The sequence below is a fragment of the Stegodyphus dumicola genome, chromosome 1 (assembly GCF_044657685.1).
Source record: "Stegodyphus dumicola isolate Sdum_Otavi_A_Nest chromosome 1, ASM4465768v1".
Classification (NCBI taxonomy): domain Eukaryota; kingdom Metazoa; phylum Arthropoda; class Arachnida; order Araneae; family Eresidae; genus Stegodyphus; species Stegodyphus dumicola.
Window position 1 is genome coordinate 95,818,267 of NC_140768.1, and position 26,051 is coordinate 95,844,317.

At 32.4% G+C, this 26,051-nt stretch overlaps 1 protein-coding gene across 1 annotated transcript in view; it reads right to left on the reverse strand.

The window, feature by feature from the left end:
• Window positions 1–806: 806 nt before the first annotated feature.
• The window catches only part of LOC118188639 (nucleolar protein 16), a 54,369-nt gene continuing 29,124 nt past the window's right edge, over window positions 807–26,051 (reverse strand). The window contains exons 3-5 of the mRNA XM_085817881.1: window positions 25,836–25,872; window positions 6,244–6,350; window positions 807–1,059 (exon numbers count right to left, since the gene is read on the reverse strand). Coding sequence (XP_085674007.1) covers window positions 847–1,059; window positions 6,244–6,350; window positions 25,836–25,872 — 357 coding nt within the window. The 3' untranslated portion in view covers window positions 807–846. The remainder of the gene's footprint in view (window positions 1,060–6,243; window positions 6,351–25,835; window positions 25,873–26,051) is intronic.

The window sequence follows — 26,051 nt, forward strand, 5'->3', positions numbered from 1 at the left end:
TGTCACAAACTCCAAGAGCTCAAGACGCATGCACCGACGCTAGTAATGAAATGCGCGCGCAGGCGCAACAATGTTTCTGCTCTAGCAAATGCATCTTTTTCTGATATATTTTTCTAATAGATTTTCAGTTTTACTTTATAGTCATGAAAGACAATGTTGCAACTAATAAATTGCAGTCAGAGTTGCAGTTTACAATTAGAAAATTTTTATAAAATTACAAACCCAGCTAGGATTGGCACCCATTGGAGTTTAATTAGAAAACTGAAAGATGCCCATGGAATTTTAAAGTATAGTGAACTGTCTAGAATAATGTTGGCCTTCCTAACAATTCTCCATGTTAATGAAGAAAGCAAGAGAATTTTCAGTGTTGTTGCGAAAATAAGGACAAAATTTAGATATAATATTAGTAATGACACAATAGAAAAACTTTTATTAGCAAAATCATGCCTACATGGCAATTATTATGAACAAAATTATGACGTTCTTTTAAAAGTCAAACAAAATCTGCTGCTGTTCATAGCATTTGTATGAAAACTAAAGTATTTTTTGTTAAAAAGATGAAAATAATAAAAATGCTTTTAAAATATTTTTGTACTCTTTGAATTTAACAATTAATAACTGAAGTTTCAGATATTAATTAGTAACTATTTAAAGTTAATTCATTATTAAAAAATATTTATTATTTAAATAATCTTTTTGTCATTGAGAAAAATCTGATTTTTGAGTGCTGTAGGTTGGCAAGTATGAATTAAGAATTACTATTTTAGATTTTATAGTCATAACTATTAATAAAATAAAAAATATCATTTCAAGTATAAAAAAAGTAGTAAAAAAACTATTTTATTATTAACTTTCCATGGGTGCATCCACTGCACTATCATTGGTCATTATTTCTTCAATGTTAATTTTATATTCATCGTTATTGACTTTTGTATTTAGTAAGCCTTTGGCCCTTAGATAGCCATTCCATTGGCAAGGTATACTTTTGAACTTAAGAATCTTTTTCCTAATTTGTGCGGGAGTGTCTTGATAGTGATTCTTGGGATCTTTTGCCATATCCTGTAAAACAAAAGATATTTATTTCTCTAAAACAAAACATATTTGTTTTACATACAGCAGACTAAAAGACTAACTGAATCTTAATATTTAAAATATTTTTATCTTGATTCATTTAAATATTTCTCTTTATTTTAATATCTAATAAATAAAATGGTGAGATTACTCAGAGAACAAGGATATATAATATATACCTTTACCTAAATAAATTATGCAATATAATAAAACATGATAAGTGGCATAAAATAATGAAAAAAGCTTCACAAATTACAGTAACAATTGTTGTATCTAGTCATATCTAATACCATTTTAACAATATTTGAATATTTTTTTTACTAACAAAACTATGCAAACAGAAGAAAACATGAAGAAGAAACTGCGGAAGAAAGAACTAACAAAATCATTTAAAGCAGCATCACATATGAAATGTATACAACAAATTGTACTGAAAAGCGTTTATACAGTACAAAATCCGAGATCCGGAATGATCTAAAATTCGGACCTCAAAACCGCCAACAATTTCTTTTTAAATACTTTATGCATGTGCATTTGATTTTTCTCTTTATAGATAAAACACGTGGAGAGTCCTGTTTCTTAATTTCTCTTTGGCTTTCTATAAAGACCTCGGTATTGAAGAAACAACAATTTAGCAAAAATTCCTGTGATCAATAATTAGGCTCCATAGCTGTGTATCTGCTTGGCATAGCATCTCAAACCGAAACATTTTAGATAGAAACAATGTTGATTTTACACCTACTAATATTTTATATCCCCGACACCAACCTGGCGAATCATTATTTATCATATTTTGCTTCCCTCGCAGCATGTTTATCAGCATATGACAATTTGAGCAATGACTCATGTAGCGATGCCTACGCAATTTTTTTATCTTAGTAATTGAATAAGAGTATGGCAACCTTTTATGCTAACATTAGGCTTGGCGATGATTATAGATTTTTAAATGCTCTAAGAAATGTTGACGAGGAAAATTCAACAAAAATTTCTTACATATGCTAAAAATAGATTTCATTAATGATACTCATAGGCCAAAAGAATACTATTTGAATTGAGAATAACCGATTTGATTTTCACATAAACCCAGAACCGGCGCCAGAGCTTGCCGTGTCCACCAAAAACATTGCAGAGAAAACAACGCAAGGCGAAGCACCGTGGGAGAAAATAAAGCAAAGAGAAAACATTGCAGTTATAAAACATTGTGGTACAAAATGGCGTAATTGAAAATAAAGCGGTTAAAAAACTTTGCGGTTTAAAAACATCGTTGTCGAAAATAACGTGGTAAAAAATAAAGTCGCAACCACCGCATGACGATAACATCGCAGACATGCATTTATAATTCAGGCTTTAATAATTGTGAAAGGATACTCACATAATGATTTGTAAGCACAAGACAGAAAGGAGGATAATTTTTAATTTCATATTTTATTATTAATTAATAAAGATTTGCTGAAAAATGTAAAATGGAAACTTAAGCATAGAAAATTAATGCAACTTATAAGCACGTAATAGAATTTTAAACAGACATAGTTAACTAACAAAAGTCATTAATAAATTATTTTTTTATAAAGTTTTACTGGTAATTTTTCATGATAAATATAATCTACAAAGATTAGAAAAAGGAAGATAAGTAACTGCATGTCATTATCTATAAAAAAAATGAAGTTAATTATGAGCTTATTTTTTTGTTAATCTGATACTCTTATAGTAAAAATTATTTCTTTTGTTTAAATTTCTTGTTTTGTTTTTCATAAATTTATTAGTTAATAAAAATATGAGTATAAAAATTATCCTTCTTTCCACCTTGCACTCACAAATCATACAAATATCCATTTACAATTCCAATTAAGCCTGAAAAACGCATGTCTGTGATGTTAGTGTTATATGATGACTTGTAGGTACTTTAATTTTTACTACGATATTTTCAACGACGATGTTTTTAAACTGCAAAGTTTTTTAACCGCTTTATTCCCAATGACGATATTTAGTACCATGATGTTTTCTCTTTGCTTTATTTTCTCTCACCGTGTTTTGTGGCACGACATTTTCACCTTTCGTTGTTTTCTACGCAACGTTTTCGGCTGTAACCAGAGCTCGTATGGATGCACCGGGAGGCAGAATTTAGGGAAGACAAGATTTTGGGAATTTAGAGAAGTGCCAAGCAACAAAATTAAAGGATGAAAATATTTTTAGATCTTTGGAAAAGCACTAGGATCTAAAACTTTGGAGCAGCAAAAATTTAGAACTTAGGGATGCGCTTGGTAACAGAATTCAGGACCCGCAGACACTGCATCAGGCACAGAGACTATATCTAGCGCCAGCTCTCGATAAGCAATAAGAATATGTGAGAATATATTTATTCAGGATTCAGATATAAAGATAGCGTCCGCTATACATTATTGGCTATGTCTCATTAGATTAGCGATAAAATCAGGCTTAATTGTCTCGGTGCTTGATAGAAGCAAGTCAAAATTTAATAGAACAACTTGTCTTTTATCGCTAATCTAATGAGACATAGCCAATAATGTATAGCGGACACTATTAAGCTAGGCTAATGTTATACTTTACCAATTCCAAGGAATTTCAAACAATATAGCAAATTGCGCTGTTCCTTTAACTTTCTGATTTGGTCAAGCTTAATTATTTTTTACAGACTATTTTTATTACAGCAGTTTGATGAAAATTAAAGTTTCAACTTTTGATCATGTCGAAAAGAGTTTCTAATCCTGGAGCTGAACAGGATCTACACAGCGAAAGCATGTTTCGATGTTCATTAACATAACATAACAACGGTGGCGCTTAGGCAATGTTGCCCATTACTCTTTCGCCATTTGAACATTTAAAACAAAAATTTTAAATGGTTATTCCCATGTAAGGTAAATAAGTAGATAAGATACCAAACTGCCACGAAATATATAGTATTTCGATGTTCATTAAACAAAAAGTGGAATTGCTGCAAAAAATGGATAAAGGTATATCCGTCGCAAAATTATGTGAGGAGTATGGCATTGGAAAGTCAACTTACATAACATAAGAAAACAAAACAACAAAACTTTTTGGTTTTTTTACTTATTTTTTATGGATTCCAACACCCATTACGAATAACAGAAAAATGATTCGGTATGCTAGAAGAGACAATCAGGACAAAGTGATGATTAAATGGGTGAGATAGTGTCCTAGTGAGGGTGAGCCATTGACAGGTCACATGCTAATGGCACAAGCTAAAATATTTCACTAAGAAACGAACTTAAAACTGATTGCACATATTCGACAAGTTGGTTAATCAAATTAAAAAATCACCATGATATAAGGCAATTAAGAATTTCAGGTAAAAAAGCTGCAGCTGATACTGAAGGTGCTACACTATTTGCAGATGAATTCATCGAGCTCATTAACAGTTATCTACAGAACAAATTTACAATGCTGATGAAACTGGCAGTATATATCGCAAAATACTTTGGCAACCTCTATAGAAAAGTCTCCAATTTGTAATATTGAAGGAATTTTTTTGTGTCCAAACAATATTAACTGGTGAATCCATAACTAAATTTAAAAAAAAAAATTAAATTTAAATTTAAACTAGCTCAAACAAAACCTAAAGTAACATAAAAGATAAGTGCTAACCAATTTAACTTTTTTGCGATCATAATTATGCGGTTGGCATTGCGTTGTGATTATGTCTTCTGTGACTGTGCTCCAGAGAAATGAGCGAATCAGTGATAATGGCAATACACAAAAAAGTAAAACATGAGTTATAGATTAATAAGCAAGTTAATTAAGACTCAGGTTATCTATCTTATATATATGCGGCTCAAGTGTTTGTCGCTGATAGTTTATTGCTTGCTTGCGTAACTGTAAATTGTTTTATTGCCCATGCAGTGCAGCGTGTGACTAATATTATGAGAAATCTAAACCGAAAAAATTAAAAATACAAGAGCACCTGCATTTAACATTTAATAAATAAGTTTAACATCTATATATAATCAAATTCGGAAATATGCAACCAGCAATGATGAAAAATGAAATAAATAAATATCTTTATTATATGTGGCTTAAGTGTCTGTCGCCGATAGTTTTTTGGTTGCTTGCGTATGGCAACTTTACCCTATTGGCTAGTACAGTTAGAGGGTTGCCGTTTCAATTGAGACGTAAACAACTTCCCTTTGCTTATGAACATCAATAAGTCTCGGGGGCCAAATGCTTAAGCGTGTTGCCATTTTTTTTACCTGAGCCTGCATTTGGACACGGTCAACTTTACGTCACCTGTTCAAGAGTTCATGAAAGAATGGATGTAAAATTTAAAATAAATGATGGTTTTATTAATAAAAATAATTGATGGCTGTGGTTATAAATCGCCACTGTTTCCTACAGAAAATTCTGTGACAAAATCTTTATATATATATATATATATATATAAAACACTCTTTGTATCATTCAGAACTTTTCATGATGATCTGATATCAATGCTTTTTTTCACTTAGATAAATACTTAGAATGCATTAACATCACAAACCTTTTTCTAACTCACATTTCATTTTTAGTTACATGCAGATTTAAATATCTTGTTCTTCATTTCACACATAACCTCTGAATTTTAAGACAACATGATCTCAAACTTTACAGCAGACCAATTTTGGTTATTTTATTTTTTGGAATGAATATAAATCCTAACTAACTATAGGGACAGGGAAGAACATATTAAAAAAGTACTTTTTACAAAACTGATTTTAACTCTTGTTTGAGATTTGTAATTAGATACATGTCTATTTCAACAACTGTACAAATAAAGGCCATGCAAAGAATTTTATGGATACAATAAATATATAAATATTACATGCTGCTTTTGGAATTTATATATTGAAAAATACATAGCTAGAATTTAGTTTATCAGAATACTTGCAAGGTACAATATTTAAAGTTCTACTTAATATTATTAAATGATATTTAATAATTTATTATGCATTATTAAATGATATTTAATAATGCATAATAAATTATGGTATGACATTTTGTTTTATGCCTCTTCATGTTTTTAGAATACAAAAATGAGTTATTTATTAATATAATACTTACTTTATAACTAGCAACAGTTGAAACAATTGGAATGTTAAAACAAGTGAGGATCAATTTTATATTACATGAAGTAGAGTTCAAGAAAATAATCATACTCACATTGTAATTTTCACCATATTTTTCAATCATATATACACAGAATTTAATGGGTTCAGTTGGTAATCTCAGAGTTTTAGGTCTTGGAGCATTGGCTTCTGCTTCTAATTCTACAAATACGAAATTTTTTATTAAGAAATATATTTTATATTTCAAGCAAAAACTAAATTTAGTAGTTAAAATAATTCATTATTAAACTTTAATAATTATGCTTATTATGCAATGCATAATCAATTAAAAAAAACTTTCTTAAATATCCTGGCAAGCTCACATTTTATTTATTTATATATAAAAGTTAAAAAGGTTTGGTTTGGTTGGTTTATTGAGATTATGGCAAAGCACACTAGGGCTATCTGCCTAAGGGAATGTATGTCTTCGTGAAGGACTTTCTAAGGGAAATTTGCTTGTATACACGTTACACACGTGGAAAAACACAAAAATGCCCATGCAGCCAGCCTGTTCGCGGGATTCGAACCTCGGACCGAACTACCAGCGTTCAGCGACTTTACCGCTTGCTGCTGGTGGGCAAAAAAGTTAAAAGGAATTTAATGACTTTTTACAGTTTAAAACATATCGAAGAAGTAAATTACTCTTTAATATATCACACAGCCCCACTTATCTGTCAACAAGAAATGGAAATGTCAGCAGACACTGAGTATTGGGTTTCAGCATCACTATCTTATAATCAAAAGCACAGTATAAAGGCATAACAGTTAAATGTGTTAAAAAAACAATTTGCCTTCAGTTCATAAAACCACTGGATCACAATTGAATGAATTTTCTTTTCAAGTGGATAATTGGGAATTATGAATAAAATTTAATTTTCAAAACTGTACATTGCTGCTTTTCTTAAAGGGGCATTCTTATATAGTACGACTTGCTAAGAATAATGAATCATATTTAACAGATTGGGGGGAGAAGAGAGAGAATTCAGTTTTTGATATAGTGGACACTGTGAAGGGGTTTTTTTAGACAGGGTCATAGAAGAGTCCTGTATAGTGCAACAAGTATTTATTAACAGGTTTAAGTTACACACGGACATTACATGGACGAGTCTTTGAAAGCTGTTAGTGCAGACGTATGGTACGGTTCTGATGGTTTATGAAGGCTTGAAATGACATAGGAAGTACGTGATTTCTGTGTCATTACCAGGTATGAACGTCACGCTTTGGTATGAACTTCGAAGTCTTTTTGTTTTTTGCATTGCTAACGGGATGTAAATTGACCCATACTCTATCACCTGGTGAATAAAACACTTGTCGCCTTCGTTTATTATATTGCTTTTTACTTTGATCTTGCTTTATTTCAATACGCTCTCGTATGTCCTTTGTAATTAATAGTTGCGAATCGTTTAAGATAAGGGGTGATTTCAGGAACAAAGTTATCATTTTCAACCACAGCTTTGAAATCATGAACAACGTCGTCGACAGTCCTCAGCTCTTTTTCAAACATTAGGAATGCTGGTGTATGGCCTGTAGTGTCACAAATGTCCATATTCATAGCGAAGCGAATAACTGAGAGTTTCGAATGCAAGTTGTCAAGCGCATCTCCTACAAGGATTACAAAACGAGGTTTTAAGTCTCTATTTTTCCATTCTACAGGATTTGACTGAGGAAAGTAAACTGGTATCAAGTTTTGATTGATATTTAATGTGCAGCAAACTTGTTGCATGACTGCACTCATAAACTGGGTTCCGTTATCGCTGATGATTCTTCATGGTATACCATGCCCCATGAATACTTCTTCGATGAGTTATATCGCAGCTGCGTGCTGTAGCTTGAGCATGAGGAAATAGTTCAACCCATCGTGTAGCACAGTCTTCGACAATAAAGATCCATTGTTTTCCAGTGTCAGTTTTTGGCAGTGGTCCAAACAAATCAATAGATGTGATCTCAAAATGTTGAGAATAGACAGGGGTTCTTAGCAGTCCAGCTGGCTTTTGCTTGGTAGCCTTGTAGCGGTTGCATTCAAGGACAGCTTTTCACATAGTCGGATATGTACTTTTTCATACCAGTCCAGTAATAGTGTCTGGCAATTCGTTGGAATGTTCCTTCCTCTCCATAATGTCCAGACATTGGGTCGTCATGGTGCTTTCGCATGATGGAATCACGCTCGGCAGTTGGAATTGCTAACTGGGCCTCTTTTGAATCGGAGTCAGGGACATATCGGTAAAGAACACCTTGATTCATTAAAAATCCCCGTTCAGTCCACTTGGCACATTCTTCAGTTTTCTGAGTGGATTCGAAACTCTCTATAATCTTTTTCAAGTTTTCATCTTTAAGCTGAGATTCCCACATGCCTTTTGGACTTCTTGTGGGCATGTCCACTGCAGATATATTTGAAATCTCGAAAGCTGAAACTTCAACACAGGAGGTGTTATGAGGCAGTTTTTTAGAGTTTCAAATGCTTTTTGTTGGTTGAAACTCCATTCCCATTGGACTTTCTTTATCGTCAAATTACTAAGAGGTCGTGATATTTCCACGAAGTTTTGTATGTATCGTCTAAACCAAGAACTCGTTTGAAGGAAGGATTGGAGTTCCTCCTTGATGTTTTTGGGAGGTGGAATTCTCTGGATACAGGAAACTTTTTCTGGATCAACTTCGATTAATTTTTGTGTGATCCAAAATCCCAAATATTTCACACGAGAAGAAGCGAAGTGGCACATCTCTCTGTTTGCGTGCAGTTTGAAAAGCAAAAGCCTTTTGAAAACAGCTTTGAGATCGGAAAGGTGTTTCTCGAATGATTCTGACAACACGATTATGTCGTCCAGATAGGTGAGGGTTAGGATGTCCTCAAGTCCATTGCAAAAACTGTCTATTAATCTCTGGAACGTTGCTGGGGCGTTCGTAAGAAACGATATGTTCCAAAGGGCCACACAAATGACGTCTTATCTCGATCATCAGTATGAACCTGCACGAAGATCAAGGGTCGACATGAAAGGAGTAGGTTTTGCCTCATGTAACAGGTCATCCATTCTTGGAAGTGGGTAGGAATCTGGAAATGTAATCGCGTTCAATTTCCGGTAATCTATGTAGAAGCGTACTGTTCCATTAGGTTTCAGTATTAAAACAACTGAGGATGCATAAGGGTATTTGCATTCCTCAATTATTCCTTCAGATAAGAGCTTGTCAATTTCTTGCTTTAAGATTTCTTTCTTGGCAGGGTTCATTCTGTATGGTGGTACAGCTACTGGGGGATGGTTTCTATTTTTAATTCGATGTTCTACGAAAGGTGTTGCTTCTATCCCCTGGTTGGAAGATAGTTGAATGTTGACTCAATAATTCATTTAATTGTGATCTTTGATAAGCCGATAGATGTTGTCCTTCACAATCTCTTAACAGTACAGTGTCAACTTACGACGTACATTCAGTTCAATCATTAGGCTTAGAATCATCATCATCAATAAACTTAAACTTTTGTTGCGGATTTTATCGTGGTAAAACCACCAATGATTTTGTAGATCTAAAACAATTCCAAGGCTTCTAAGAAAATCCGATCCTAAAAGTGTCCTGTTACCCTTTGCTGAGGGAAGTGCAAATAAAGTTATGCGGAATGATCTTCCTTCAATGCGAATGTCTACCTGGGTCATGTGGACCTCTTCGTCCCTTTGAATACTATCGACAAGAGTGACATTCATAGTAGTTTTCTTAAATTCTGATCCTTGTTCTTTCAAGAGATTATATAATGTTTCTCCCGCTATAGTGTGAGCAGCGTCAGTATCAGCACAGACAATTCCCGTAAATCCGTTGATTTTTACTCTTAAAAGAATCGTGTGAGGTGTCTCTACAGACACTATAAGTAAGTTTATTGCTTTGAAGTCGACTGATTCTTTACTTAAAGGAGGAGAGCAGGTTGGACACTTAGCCTTAACGACGCCTGATTTTCCACAACCATAACAACTAACAGTTGGTCGATCTTCTCTTATGCTAGAATTCCTTGTCGCTGAGTTTTTAACAAGTTGAGGGTTATTTTTATAATTTTTAGGACCACTACGTTGAGATGGCTTCGGGGTGTTATTACTGACGTTTCTACTCCTGATGTTTTTAGCTTCTTCATATAAATCTAATTTATCAGCCAGTTGAAGCGGATCAGTCCACTCGGACCAATGGTCCACAAAATGTTCTCTATACTCAGAAGGAGACCGACTTTTAATTTGGTCTGATATCATGAAATTCTTTAACTTCTCAAACGCATTGACTTTTAATTCGCAAATACAGCCATCAAGAAATTTCTCAAATCGAAGTAAAAATCTCACCACGTACTATCAAGATTTTTGCGATGTTGCAAAAATAACTCTCGAAACTTTTCGGCACTCAATTTAAAATGCTTTAAGAGAATTTGTTTAATGTTTTCATAATATTGTGCATCACCAGCAGATTCCTTTGCAATCAGTTTTGCAATGTCATTAGGTAACAAACCCAAGAGATACACTACCCATTTCCCTTGGGGTATGTTCAAAATTGTTAGTTGCCTTTCAAATAAAGTGAGAAAAGGGCTCATGTCATCACTTTTTGGATTAAAGTTTGTAATAGTAACTTAGGATATTCATGTCAGTGGGTTTCAAAGCAGGTACGGAATCATGACTAGCACTGAACTAGCTACTTGTATTTTCAATTTCTCAAGCTCATGCTTGCATTATTCTATCTCTTTCCTTTTGTTACATTTGCGTTCCTCAAGCTGTTTTCTTCATTAAATTCACGTTCCTCTATTTCTTTTCGTTCCGCAATAATGCTAAAAATTAGATCTTTAATGAACTCTTTATTATATCCCTTACTCATTAAAATGGCATCCTTAATATCAACTATTGTCATTTGTTCCTTAACATTCACATCAAGTTTGTTTGCTAGAACACACATATCCTGTTTATGTCCTTTAGCAAAAAAACGACATGGTCACGCGTTTCACTTAAAATACATTCTTTGATGAAAAAACAATTTATTTTGGCACAAACTAGAAAGATGTAATGAGGTCACCTTACCCAGAAAAGATTTGTAGTCATTTTACTATAGAATAGCACTATACTAAAGTTAGTTGTATCAAAAGTAACACAGTGTCAAAATAATATACAAAAAAAAAAAAAAAATTCGGCAATGTAACCAGAAATGCAAGAAAAAAGTATCAATAAATAAAACCGTTATGGAGGCAACAGTTACCCTGTTGTAAACATGTCATTGAGCCGCTGGTTCGTCAAGTTAAGCTCAAATTGAAACTACGTTTATAAGATTGAATACATTCAGCATATTATAATAACAATTTCTAATACAGAATTTTACTCTTAAAATGCCTTGCTTTGAATATATTGTTGCGTTTTTCTTCTTCTGACACCAGTTGTTACGTTATTTTCTTCCTTCACATTTGTACGGGGTTCGTATGGTTTTGGAGTGAAAAATGATGACAATACTTGATGAAGTATCGAAACACACTTTATTTAGACAATATTGTCAGGATAGCTCCAAAACACATTTTACAGTCGTCGATGAACTACTATAAACACGCTGACACGATCAGCGACACAGCCTTCAGATTATCAGGCTATCACAGTGGAGACAGCTTCACTGCAAAGCACCAGAGCACAGTTCCTGACTCTGCTTGGTCGTTCTCGGAACTCCACCTACTCTCTAGACCAGGGGTAGGCAACGCGGCACCCGCGGGTGCCATGGCGCCCCCGATCGATTTTTATTGTGCCCTCGCTGGACTAATGTAAATGTATGATAGCCAGAGCGATTTACTTACTCTTGTCAAACGGCGATATACAGCAAGTACTGTCTGACCACGTATTTTAGATCTATGTAAACATCCGGTTTGGGGTGGAAGTGGGCACATCTATCAGTTATGTAGGGGTGAGTGCAGTAGCCCGGTAGACACTAAAAGTCCCCTGACCTTCAATTTCACCCACATCCTTTTGACCTTCGAGAGGGAAAAATACCCGCGCTTTTCTCCCACACACCCCTTCAATTAAACTGACCCATCTTGGCCCTCAGCCAAACTGCTCTCGCTAGCGTGGTTAGACGGTAGTCAGTTGAGTTTAGGATTGTGCATAGATTAGCAGTTTGCTAACCTTGAGCGTATCTAATAACACACACGTATTTTTTGTTAGTGTGTGATCATATTTCGAATAGACCACGCATAAACCGTGCATTTAAAACTACCCAGTAATCCGAAATAATTCTTTTCTATCAAAACCCTTAATGGATAAATGTAAAAGAAAAAGAACATATTATTTTAACGATGAATGGGAACATCTATATTGTTTCGTTGATTACAAAGGGAAGTGCATTTCTTTTTTGTGTAATAATAGTGTTGCGATTCCCAAGAAAAGTAATATTGAACAACATTTTAAGACCGTTCATACCAATTTTGATAGTGATTATCCAATGAACTCTGAAATTAGAAGAAAAAAAAGTATTTCTTTAAAATCTTCAAGAACTAACCAGCAAAGTCTTTTTACTAAACCACTGCAACAACAAAAAGCAGCAACGATCGCATCATATAAAATATCGCATTTGCTAGCTAAGAATAAAAAACTATTTACAGATGGAGAATTAGTGAAAGAAGCCATGTTAGAAGCTGCTGATTCACTTTTTGAAGAATTTAAAAATAAAAAGGAAATAGTTTCAGCTATAAATATGTTGCAATTATCAGCACGAACTGTTACTAGAAGAATTGAAGTAATTGCGGAGAATTTGGAGGCAGAATTAGCAAATGATATGGAAAATTGTATTTTCTTTTCGCTACAGATGGATGAATCGGCAGACGTGACAAATATATCACAATTAGCAATTTGCGTGAAGATAGTATTTTCTGATTTTACAAAAAAAGAAGAATTCCTTAAAGTTCTGCCATTAAAGGGAAGCACCAGAGGAGAACATATCTTTTCTACTTTTAAAAAGTATATAACAGATGTAAAATTACCTGTACAAAAGTTATCGTCAATTACAACAGACGGGGCACCAGCGATGACTGGTAAGAAAAAAGGATTTACTGCCTTATGTAGACAGGATTCCTTATTCCCAAAATTTATTTCTTATCATTGCCTCATACATCAGGAAATGTTATGCGCTAAAACAATCGGTTTCCAACACATATTTACGATAGTAACAAAAATTATTAATTCCATAAGACCGGGAGCTATGCAACACAGATTGTTTAAATTACTTTTAGAAGATGAGGACGTTCAGTTCACAGATCTTCTTTTACATACTGAAGTGAGGTGGCTGAGCAGAGGTAAAATACTTGAGTGGTTTATCATGCTTTTGCCACAAATAAAGGAATTTATTGCATCAAGAGGAGAATTTTACGAGCAATTAAAAAATAAGGATTGGCTAATCGACCTCGGATTTCTGACAGATATAACTGCAAAGTTGAATGAATTAAATTAAAAAATACAAGGGAAAAATCAGCATATCGCTGACATGATTAGTGCAGTAAATGCATTCAAATGCAAGTTAGTGTTGTTGAAATCCCATCTATTGAAAAAATCATTATCACATTTCCCAAATATAAAATATACTGTTGAGAGTTTAAATTTGAATAATAAAAATTTTACTGCTACATCATATTTAGAAATTATAGATAAGCTAATAGAAAAGTTTTCTTCTAGATTTGAAGATTTTGCAGCATTAGGACCCGTTCTAAGATTTTTCATAAATCCATTCAATGTTACTGAAGATGATGTCCTTGAAATAGTTTCAGTGTATTTCGAGCTTCATAATATCGAAGACCTAGAATTAGAAATAATAAACTTGCAAAGTGATATTATTTTAAAAGCGCATAGTAATGATAAAATGTTTTGGAACTTAGTCGATGAAATAAGTATCCTATTTTAAGGAAATGTGCGCTAAAAATTTATTCATATTGTGCGACAACATACAATTGCGAGTCTTTGTTCTCAAATATGAAATATTTGAAATCAAAATACTGAACAAAGCTTAATGACTCACATTTAGATAATTGTTTAAGGACCGGGAACTCTAAATATATCCCCAATTATAAGAAATTAGCTGAAAATATGGACACCCAAGATTCACACTGAATTATATGTATCATTATGTATGACACCAACAAAATAAAGTTATAAAAAATCTGTTTTTTTTAATGCCTATTTATACCTGATGATTATTTGTAAAATATGCGCCCTCGGTGATTTTCAAATTTAATATTGCGCCCTTAAGGACAAACAGGTTGCCGACCCCTGCTCTAGACTCTCCATGCTACAACTCGCAATTTCAACGATACACCAAAAGACTCCCTCGATGCACTCGACAACCAACTTGGCGCTAGACTTAGACGCTCGCTCAATGACTGACTATCAGCTCGCTACACGAGGCACACACACACTCGATACTAACTGACTGCGGGCCAGCAGGATTTATATAGCTTTCGGCTTGGGTTTGAGAACATTCTGGGTTAAACCGGTAAGAATTTGTTCCAGAAGGTTCTCCAATCGTCCATGGTATATCGCGAATTTTGTTCGCCAAATGTGGCAACCCTGCATTCCCTTGCAACCCTAAAACTGCTTTACAGAAAAGCTTTACAAGGGTTGAACTATTTCCTCTTGCTCAAGCTACAGCACGCGGCTGTGCTATAACTCTCATCGAAGAAGTATTCATGCGGCATGGTAAACCATGATGAATCATCATTGATAACGTAACCCAGTTTATCAGTACTAGTAGAGTTCCAGGGGATTGTAACCCCGTTAATACACCTTTAAGGTTTCAATCAGCTACTAAAGCACCAGAGGTGATAAGTTGTTTTGTATTATTTTAAGTCTCACTAGATGCAAAGAGTGAGTTTTACAAGAATTTTTACATTTTTATATATATATATATCTTGAATGAGAGGCAATAACTCACTTTAATATGCAGCAACTTCTAAGGGTAAGCGGTTAGTTATAAATAATTAAATTAGGTAGTTAGATAACCTTACTCATTATGGATTTACATGGCCACTATTAAATTTCATTTATTTTTTAACAATATTTGTTAAAAAATCTGATGTGTACACCACATGACTTTCTTGTATGGAATATTAAATTATACACATTTTTTCTTGCATTTTATTATTGAATTAAACTTATTGAATTAAATCTACTTCGTCGATAGCGCATAAACCACAATAGAATAAATGTATTCTTTAAAATTCACTGTATTTGTTTACAGCGACACTCTGGCGCTAGGTTCACTTAACAGTGTTATATTTCATTCATATTATAACTCAGAATGCACAAAATTTATATCATGTGAAGAATTATCTAATTGTTGCTACATGTTCTATTCAAATATTTTAATAAATCTTGAACAATATATAAAAGAAATCAAACTAAATAAAAAAGAAACAGTTTTTCACAGACGATTCAGTATTTCTCATTCAATTCAGTTCTCACTTTGCGACAAGGCAAACACACATAAAAACTCAAAATATCTGTATTAAAAATTATGAAGCAAATCTTAAACACTTAATTCCTAGAATAAATTCCAGAAAGGATTATGCGTGATTTAATTAGCAATAATAAATGAAGGCATTATCTTTGTTGTTGCAAAGCTTAGTCTCTCTATTGGCAACAAATCTACTATTCTGCTGTTTCAAATGTAAACAAATATATCCGCAATGTTAAGCCAAAAATTAGGCTTAACCAAACTTAAACAGCTTTTAAATTATTGATAATTCTACAAATATTGTTTGCAGATTTCCTAAAGCATACTTGCCAACCTATGACACTCAACAGGGTTCATAGCCACATTTTAGTCAAAAAAATAAGCATCTGCCTAATTACATCATACACAACATAACCTTAAAAATAAAACTTGTAATTTAAAATATGAGAAATGAAGTACTTATTAAGAGAGAATAAGCATTACCTCAACCATGGAAAATAATTACTTTTTTTTTTTTTTTTTTTTTGTTTTTAATTTTAAATAATAGTTCAATTTACAGAATTAGTTTACAATGAGAGAAAAAAAAACTATGAAGAACTAAACTATATTACAAGATTTAATGATGAAATTTCAGCTCAAAATAGAGAAAATAAATAATAATAAGGCATATTTATTGTATTCGCTTGGAACCTAATAAAAAATACAATTTATTTTTCCACTCATATTGATATTTAAATAATTTAAATATAAATTCTGAACATTTTCTAACTTTTCATAGTATATCAGTTTTCTCTTAACAGATATTGCAAGCAAAGTAATTTAAGTAAAAAAAAAAAGGAACATTTCTGTAATCAGAAGATAGAAATTTGCTTCATGCAGTCATCTTTAACAGTAAAAGCTTAACTAACCCTAATACTTGGAAATTGACGAATATTCGGGCAGTCGAGCCCGCTTAGCAAGCACAGTAAAACTCTTAAGTGCTCATAAACAAATCTCGGACTGAACATCAAAATTAATTATCTCTGAAAAATATCGCAAACGTTATTGTGCAATACGTGCGCTGTAATTCTTCCCTACGTGATATTACGCAATCGGAATCAACAACTGCTGGTATTGGGAGAAAAAAGAACTAAATAACTGGAGTGTTTTTCATTCTAATTTTCAACAGACGGCGTTAAACTTCCGGAATAGAATCATTCTTCGCTTGGGTTGGTAGACCGCAGAACTTTTAGTCCTATTCAATCCAGATTGGAAAGTGACCCCCCCCCCAAAAAAAAAAAAGGTCCGTTGCTTGTTTTGCAGCGAACTGTAACAGTTTCAATATTCAAGATTTTGCGGAGAAAGAGGAGACCTCCCAACCTTCATACTGTATAATGTATTGGCCAAAAAAATGAAACTATTTTGACTTTCCCTTTATTTAAGCCATTCCAAATATTATTCCTTAGAAAGCTAATCTGTATTAAAACATAACCATTTTTGGAAGTTTACTATACTTCAGAAGTTACTGCAACTATGTTATTATAAACATTCATACATATGCTCATAATATAAGCATAACGATCATAATAAACACGAATATGAACTGATCAAGCAGAACGAGAATGCAAATCTTTTTAAGATCTTGATAGAAATTCAAACGTGTGTAGTATTTGGGTGGGAGGAAAAGAATGCCGAATGTAGCGGGATTTTCTACTGCTTTCGCAATTCTTTGACCAACAGAACGACGGGCACCTGCCTACTCTTCCTGCACACCAAAGGTTATGTTAATGCAGAGAAAGGGGGAAAAGCTATTTCCGGGAGTATGACTCACCATCTGACATTCCATATTAGGAAGAAAAGTTGTTTAGTTTCGGCTTTGATACGGTAAATAATAGCGCGTTCATAAAAAAAAAAGCAAAAAATAAGCACTAAAAACAAAAAAAATAAGGGCTTTAAAGAAAAAGTAAGCACCTATAAGGGCCTTTATATTTTATTTTCAAATATAAGACTTATAAGCACTTATAAGGACCGCTACGAACCCTGCTCAAAAATCAAAAGATTTTGTTAAGAAATCAGGAGATTTTTCACAATGTTAAAAAGACTTTTTAAATGATAAAAATATAGTTTTTAATAATGAATTAACTTTAAATAGAAACTAATTCTTAAATGCAAGCAACACAAAAATATCTTACACATAAAAAACATTTTGATTACTTGCATCGTTTAAGGGAAAAAAAAAAAAAAAAACACTTTAATCAGTTTTCGTACAAATGTTAAAAACAGTGGCAGATCTTGCTTTCTTTAAGAAATAACTTCATAATTTTGTTCACAGCAATTGCCAGGTAGGCCTGTTTCACTAATAAGAGTTTTTCTAATGTGTAATCACTAACATTAGATCTAAATTTAGTCCTCATTTTCGCAACAACACTGATAATCCTCTCACTCTCTGAATTACCACGGGGAACTGTCAAGATGGCCAGCACAATTCTATACAGTTCACTATATTTTAAAATTCCATCAGCACCTTTCAGTTTTCCAATTAAACTCCACTGGGTGTCAATCCTAGCCGATTTTATAACTTCATCCAAGTTTTCTAATTGTAAACTGCTGTTATGCAGCTGTTGGAACTGTTTCAATTTTTCCTTCCTTCAACTTCGTTCAAGATAATAATAAATATCAACAATGTGTTCATCCACATTTATTGGTAAAGAAGCTGCCCCCTTTTCAGCTTCTAAATTTAAGAGGTGACAGGTGCACCTCATAATCTGCAAATCTGAATTTTCCTTTCTTAAGATGCCTGCAAAACCAGTCTTCCAAGCCTACCAATACTAGTGCATTATCGGCACCAAGTGCTAAGCAATTATCCAAAAAGCCTGCATTTTCTTTTAAAGTTTTAATAATTAGCTGTGCTATATTAAAGCCTGTCAAATGTCCTTCTAAAGTGGGAACAGAAAGTAAACTGCACTCAATTTCTGAAGACTCTGGAATAAAAAAAGAAACAACAATTAGATACAGTTTTGAATCGGTATTATTGCTTCCATCCATAGAGAGGCAGAACAGAGCTGTTTTAATGCAATCAATAACTGAAGATTTATTTTTCAAACCCATTTCTTTAACAATTACACCTGTTTTTGATTCTTGCACTTGAGTATTTCTTAGCGATTTCACTATCGGGAAACATTTTTCTAAATAAAGCTGCAGCGTGATACGTTGCATTCAATGGCAGGTTGTGCTTCAGTTAAAAGGCAGAGAACAGACTTTCTGCATTAATAACTTTTTGGTCCTTTGTTTCCGAAGAAAAATCTAATTTTTCGTTTTTTTAAAAACAACTCATGTTATCCTTGTGTTTTTGAGTATGCACATGTTTGAAAACATCCGCCCTTCCACCAAGCGAAATCGAAAAATCACAACGGCAGGCGGTACACATCGCAAATTTATTACATTTCCTTGAGGAAATAATGGAAGGAAAGTCAACTGTGTACGATTTTTGAAATGCACACGCGTATTTCACCTTTCTCGCAGACATAACAAAACATGATAATTTCTAAAACTATTTTCCGAAGGCACGTACGTGTACTCACACAACTCAGGGCAAAATGAACGAAATAACTAAAGAACATCTTAATAACAACTTTCTTTGTCCTCATTGGCTAATAATATGTGCCAGCTGACACGCAGTGGAGCTCGATGCCCATTGGAGAACTGGAGAACGACGTTTCTGGATACGTATAATGCTCTCACTCACAAAGCAGAAGTTATCTGATTCGCAAGGTTTTGTTTTAGATATAATGTAGAGAAAATTCAATTGCTTTCAGACGTCCAAAAGCACTTTTCTTTATTCATACAACAAAGTATTAAGCCAAGTTGCATAAAAATTGTGAGAAATTTTAAGAATAAGAGAAAGTTGAGAGAAATATATTGTAAATCGGGTTGGCGGGAGAGCGGTCGAAAATCGGGAGTCTCCTGCCTAAATCGGGAGAGTTGGCAACTCTGCTAAAGGCATAAAAATCTTAACCAGAAGATAAAAACAACATAATTCAATTGTTTCTAAAGCAAAAAATGCACAATTTACAAACATTTAAGAGTAAAGAACTAAGATAACTGAGCCGGGTAACAGATATATACATAAATATATTTATATACGTTTGGTGCGGCCGATTGCAACCAAAATACGAGATGCACATCTACATGTTATAACAGTCCTATATACAAAATTTCAACGTTTTGAGGCTACTTGTTTTTGTGTTATGTGAAATACATAGGTACAGACGGCACGAAAAATTCTCTTCAAAATTCATTTTAAAGCAGTTTTATAATTTTTTTGGAGGAAAAGTCTTTTATTCTGTACTTACATACAGATGTCATGCAAAAACAACGTTAAATTGCATTCGATAGCGGTCAAAATGGATATTTTCATTGAAATATGCTGCCTGAAACATTTTGCGATTACAATACTTCCTTTTTACTTTGTACAAGGAAGTAAAAAACCCTAACAAAATCACAACCTAGTAAAATTTCACAGTTTAAAATACATGCAATTTATGACAGTGATTATGTGATCACAACCTAGTAAAATTTCACAGTTTAAAATACATGCAATTTATGACAGTGATTCTTAAACAATATTAGAATAATTACACATTAAAAGCTACAAAACATTTGCTTCGTAGCAACAACACTCAACAAAATGCAAAAATACTTATGGAACTCTTCAATTTGAAGCCTTCGCAGGTATTTTGGGTAATTTATATTGATTTCCTTCTCTTTAGGCATCTTTTCTAATAATCAGAAAATTGTGTCAATACGTAAACCAATGTTTTCACTAGTTTCCCTGCATGTTTAATTTTCATTGTTCTTCCAGACATTCTTCAAAATTATGAAATTCCTAGCAAACTTTCTGTAAAATACATCCATTAAGTGTTTATACTATGGAGATGTTTTTCATTTTGTAACTCTCAACATTTCTCTGGATTCTTCTAGAATCATGGGTCTATAAATGTTGCCTTCAAATTCTTCTAAGCTGCAATGTTTAAAATCCTAAAGAAAGATTACCCCTACCAATTCTGCAAGAGCAAAAAGCCAGAAATATTTTTGGGAAAAAAATATATCAGATGGAAAGAGTGTAAAAATTAATTTCATAGACAAAACTGATGCATATTCTGAGACAATTTACATGGGAAAAACTCTTACCATGAAAAATATTTTAAAAAGGCATTTTTAATTAATTATGTAGCTATTTTGCTTTTCCTAAGAACTGTTTCATAAATTGTGCTTTATAGCATTATACCTTATTTATTTTTCAAATTTAAAATATTGTATATAATAAGTGGCCAAAATGAAACTTTATAATAATATGAGAGCGAAAATTAAAAATGTTTTATTTTAATGTTATTTTTTAAATATAATTTCAATATCTTACCATTATTTAAATGAAATTAATCAACGTTACAATGTTTTAAAAAAATCAACGAAAAATTCCAAGATCTCGGAATTATAAATTTTCTAGAGAAACTGGTCTTAAAATCGCCAAAATATTAAGTCATGAGATTTAGAACCATTTAATAACAGAATTCACATCACCAAAATCGAAAAGTTCTTTTAAGAGCTTCTCATTAGGAAAAATGAAATAATTTTGAAATACTTATGTTGCACTTCTTTCACTATGAAACTCCAGTATCCCACCATTTATATTAGAAATAGGAACCAATTATGAAACCATTCAAAAGATAACCATATTTGTCAGTGAATCGCCAAAAATATTCCTCCAAAATGCTAATTCACATTCAAAATAGCAGTCGTAAAAACAGACAAATTTCAGATGATTAAAATTAAGAACCTTCTGCCAATTTTGGCCAAAATTAAGGACTTTTAAAGACAAAAAATCGATTTAAAAAACCCTAAGGACGTTAAAGGACTCTTAAGGATTGTATGAACCCTGGGGGTTTGTTGAAAATTTTAACAACAGTGTAGCTGCTCGGAACTTTTCCATAAATAAAAAACAAGTTTGAGAGTGGATAAGGTAGTCCTTTTCTGTTATCAGAATCGGATTCAAAAGTATATGTATACAACCATATAGTCTAAAACCAGTCGCTCTTCACTTTAATCTGCAATGATATCGTTTTTGTCTTTTCTGCTAACACAAACTCAATTGATGGTATTTGCTAGTATACACGTTGAAGTGTTTTCTCTTTGAACACCTAAATTCTTTGAAGTAGCCTGAAAGTACATTCAAAAGCGTCCAACTTTTTTAAACATCTTGGTATGTCTGACAGCCAAATTTCCCTGTAAATTTTTGCTTACTTTTCTCCCTAATTTTCTTCTTTCCTTCTACGGTTATTTTCAGTGCTCACACAAGAAAATTAAAATTTTTCGACTGCTAGACTTCCATAAATTTTGCATTCTTGTCAATTTTTTAAAATATCAATTACATGAATTGCATTTCAGCTGAGGACAGCTTTTCATTTTCTAGTCATTTTAACTATAAATAAAGTTTAAATTACGTTTCAGCTGAAGACAGCTTTTCATTTTCTAGTCATTTTAACTATAAATAAAGTTTAAATTACGTTTCAGCTGAAGACAGCTTTTCATTTTCTAGTCATTTTAACTATAAATAAAGTTTAAAGCGAAGCTCAGAGGATAAATATTTTAATTAAAAGATTTTTGCTAAATGACAAAGAAATAAAACAGTACAGCAGGGTTTATTCTGTACCACCGAGTGACCCGATTCTTATATCGGCTGAAGCAATCTAAATCATATTAAAGATCATGTTTTTTTTATACAATCTATAACGCGAGAGAAAATTAGCTTCTTAAAACATTCTTTCTAAGAGGATTAATATAAAATATTATATTTTAAAACCTGGGACTTAAACCAAACTGTCAGACTTTTAAAGTTTAATTTGCATGGTGGTTATAATTAAAGTTCCAATTTGAAATGGTTATAAAAGGAAAACTACCAGACCAAATGTTATCAAACTTGGGAATCGTGTAAAGGAGGTTATGGGAATTTATTTTCACGGGAAAAAAAAAAAAGAGTTTAAAAACTCACCACCAGTGGGAAAATGGTGCTGTATACAATATTCGTAAATGAAATAAGACATGAAAACATCTGTTTAAAATGTGTTTAATAGTTTCCAAAACGTGATACAAAGCATGTTCAATGTAGCGTCCAGCATTTTCCGAGAGCAAGTTAAATCCTGTTCCTGCATTCTCAACAGCAGCTCTTAGCATATCAGGAGGAATGTTACGGACATGTCAGTGTATCACATTTTTCATTTCCGCCAAATTCTTTAGATTATCACCATAAACAGTGCTTTTGAGATAACCCCATAGCCAAAAGTCACAGAGATTGAGGTCTGGTGGGAACAGGGGAATTGTCGGCCTATAAGACGTTCATTCGTGAAAGTAACTGTGCGACACATGTCAGGTGGGGCCCAGCCCTGCATAAAAATCGTAGTATCTAAAATGCCACGTTACTGCAGTTCATGTATCACGAAACATTTTAACATTGACTCTAAGCGATTGACGATTGAGCGAGCTGCAATCACAGTGGCCCAGCTGTCGACTGCTCTTCAGAGAAAAATGGTTCAGTTATGAATCTAGCTGTCATTCCACATCAAACAGTGTGGAATGACTGCTATGCAATCAAATGCAGTAGGAGAATGCAATGGAACAAGGTAGATAACATGAGGGATTTCTTTGGCCCAAATCGATTAAAAGCGTTTTGAATCAGTATCTTCCTGTTTTAGGGCCGAATTCAGGCTTAAAAAATTACAAATTAGTGATGTGTATGAAAACAATTTTGCGCATTTGCGATCTCACATTTTCTAATCGTTAATTCGTAGTTTTCACGAACGAATTTCTCACTTACACGGATGGCGAACTCGACGTTTATCAAATTTAACGCCTTTAAATAGTAATTTGCTTACTTCAAAGTTTCTTAAGGGTATACAAAATATTAAACCCGTGTAACAAAAGGTTAAGTTAGATTCCGAACCATATTTCGTTTAACAATATTACATACAGTGCCATTTCCCCCTGGTGGTGAGGTTTCGAACTTCCTTTTTTTCATGGAAAATAAATTCCCATGACCTCCTTTACATGATTACCAAGTTTGATAACATTTGATCCAGTAGTTTCCTTTTATGACCATTTCAATGTGGAACTTTAATTATAACCACTCTGTATATTATTAAATTTTAATCTGAAGCTATGCGTTATATGTACACCACATGTAAATTTTTCGCTTTTATGGAAAAATAAAGATTCGAAGCAAATATACTTAGGATAAATGGACCAAAACTGAAAAAATATCCCCTCCCTCCAAAAATCAAATATTGAAACTTCGACCTTGAATTTATTGGGTTATCGAAATATTTAATTTATCTTATCTTCTAAGTCCTAGTTCCGACAACAATTCCGTCAATAATTCCGAATTACTTGAGCTGAAGTAAAAGATTTAGTATATATTCAACTGTATATTAATAAAGTAATCAGAGTGTAATAAAAATAGATTATAGAATTTACGCTGATGCAACTTTTTGTATGACTGCACAACATGTAATGGAAGAGAAGGCTAATGGAAAAGTGACTATGTTTTTTGCAAGATTCGTACATAAACTGACCCCATAATTTAGGTATAGAAAAAGTTCCAAAAATTCTTGGCTTATACAAGAAAATATATGGTATTATCCAATAAAATATCCAAATAAACATTTATTTAATACCCTGAAATAACAATTCAGGAAACTTACTTTGGAAGAAGAATGGAAACTGTTAAGCTAATTATCATTTACAGGTTTCCATGCTTGGCTTAGAAACAATATTGATAACTTAACATAGTGTTGAATACTTATTAATTATTCAGACTGGTTAATGTACCATAAGCAAATACATAACTATACAAAAAGCTTATAAAAACTAATCATTGACATTTATGATATAATGACATTAGCAATGTAAGGTATTTGATAATGTAAAAGATTAATTTAGAAAATTCATACCTTTCTAATTTTTTTTAACAATTTATGCTCATTCAGTAAACTTTTCAAAGCAACTTTAAACATAAACAAGCAATAATATTATAAGTATCCTCAACTAAATTTTTAGCTTCATTCTAAGTCTTTTTTTTTTTATATGTTTTGTTCTTAGTTGCAATTAGCTACCATAAAAAATATTTAAAAAATCTCAAAAAATAACCTTCCTTTCCCCCCTTTTATTTGTTGTTGTTGACTTAAAGCAGATAGGAAGAATAGAATAGCAATTTTTCTACATATTGTAAAATAAACAGTGTTCATTAAAAAGCAATAATACATAAAGATAGAAAAATAAACATTATTTATTTAAATACTATTAAGGTTGCAAAATTAATAAATTAATCTATACAAGAATAAGATAGAATAATTTTTTTAAATTTCGTTTTAGCATTTTGCATCAAAAACTTTAAAAGTCTGAATCCCTTTTTAAATTGTTGCCACCAAACATTATCACCCTATATTATACTTAAAGAAATTAAATAATGAAGAATCTGCAATAATATATGTATGCTTAAATTGCATTGTGATAAAACAAAGACCCCTAAAGCCATCAAATTTTGAATAACATAATCCTCCACCAAATATGGGCTAATTTTGCATTTGGAATTTGTTGTATTATCAATTTCATATTTTGTAAAGCATTTATGAGTTTTTAATTAAGAAACTCAATATTTTCAAGGCAAGCATTGGCAAAAGTGTACGAAAATTTTAAAAAAAAAAAAAAAAAATTATCTCTAGGGCACTAGATTGTGTATCGGAAATTCTAAAGACATGCTCATTCATAAATTATTTTGCTCTTGAATTGAATTTTGTGGTTTAAGTGATGAACATGATATTTAATAAATAAAGGTAACACACAAAACGTTAAAAAAAAGGACCCTTTGGGCATAATATAAAATCTGAAAGCCTTCAGACTTTAAAAATTTTCTTTAATTTTTTTAATTATTTGAATTTAAAAAAGTTAGAAAGTTAGTTAATATTTAATAGATGATTACATTTGTAATTCAATCAGATTAAAATTTAGAAACAAAACTCATAATTGTTTTGGCTACTATTTCAAGACTGATTTCCAAGGATTTTTTTTTCACTTTTTTTTATGTGTCCGTGCGTCTTCCTCTAATTAGGTTCCATGCCATTTTTCCAAGATACTATATATTCCATCTTATTCTCTCATGTATGACTGAATTCACACCAAAAATATATTTACCAGAAACAACTTCCATTTTTACTGGCTTCTTCTTTTTCTATAACACAAATCGAGAAACAAATTAAAACTGGTATATAGTAGCAATAACATCATAAGAAATGATTATTAAAAAGTGCATAAAACAAACCCCTATATAATTAATAACAAAATTTGTAAAATTTAAGTGCTTTCTGAATTAAAGTATGTTAAGCCATCCCCCACTTGTTAAATAAGCTA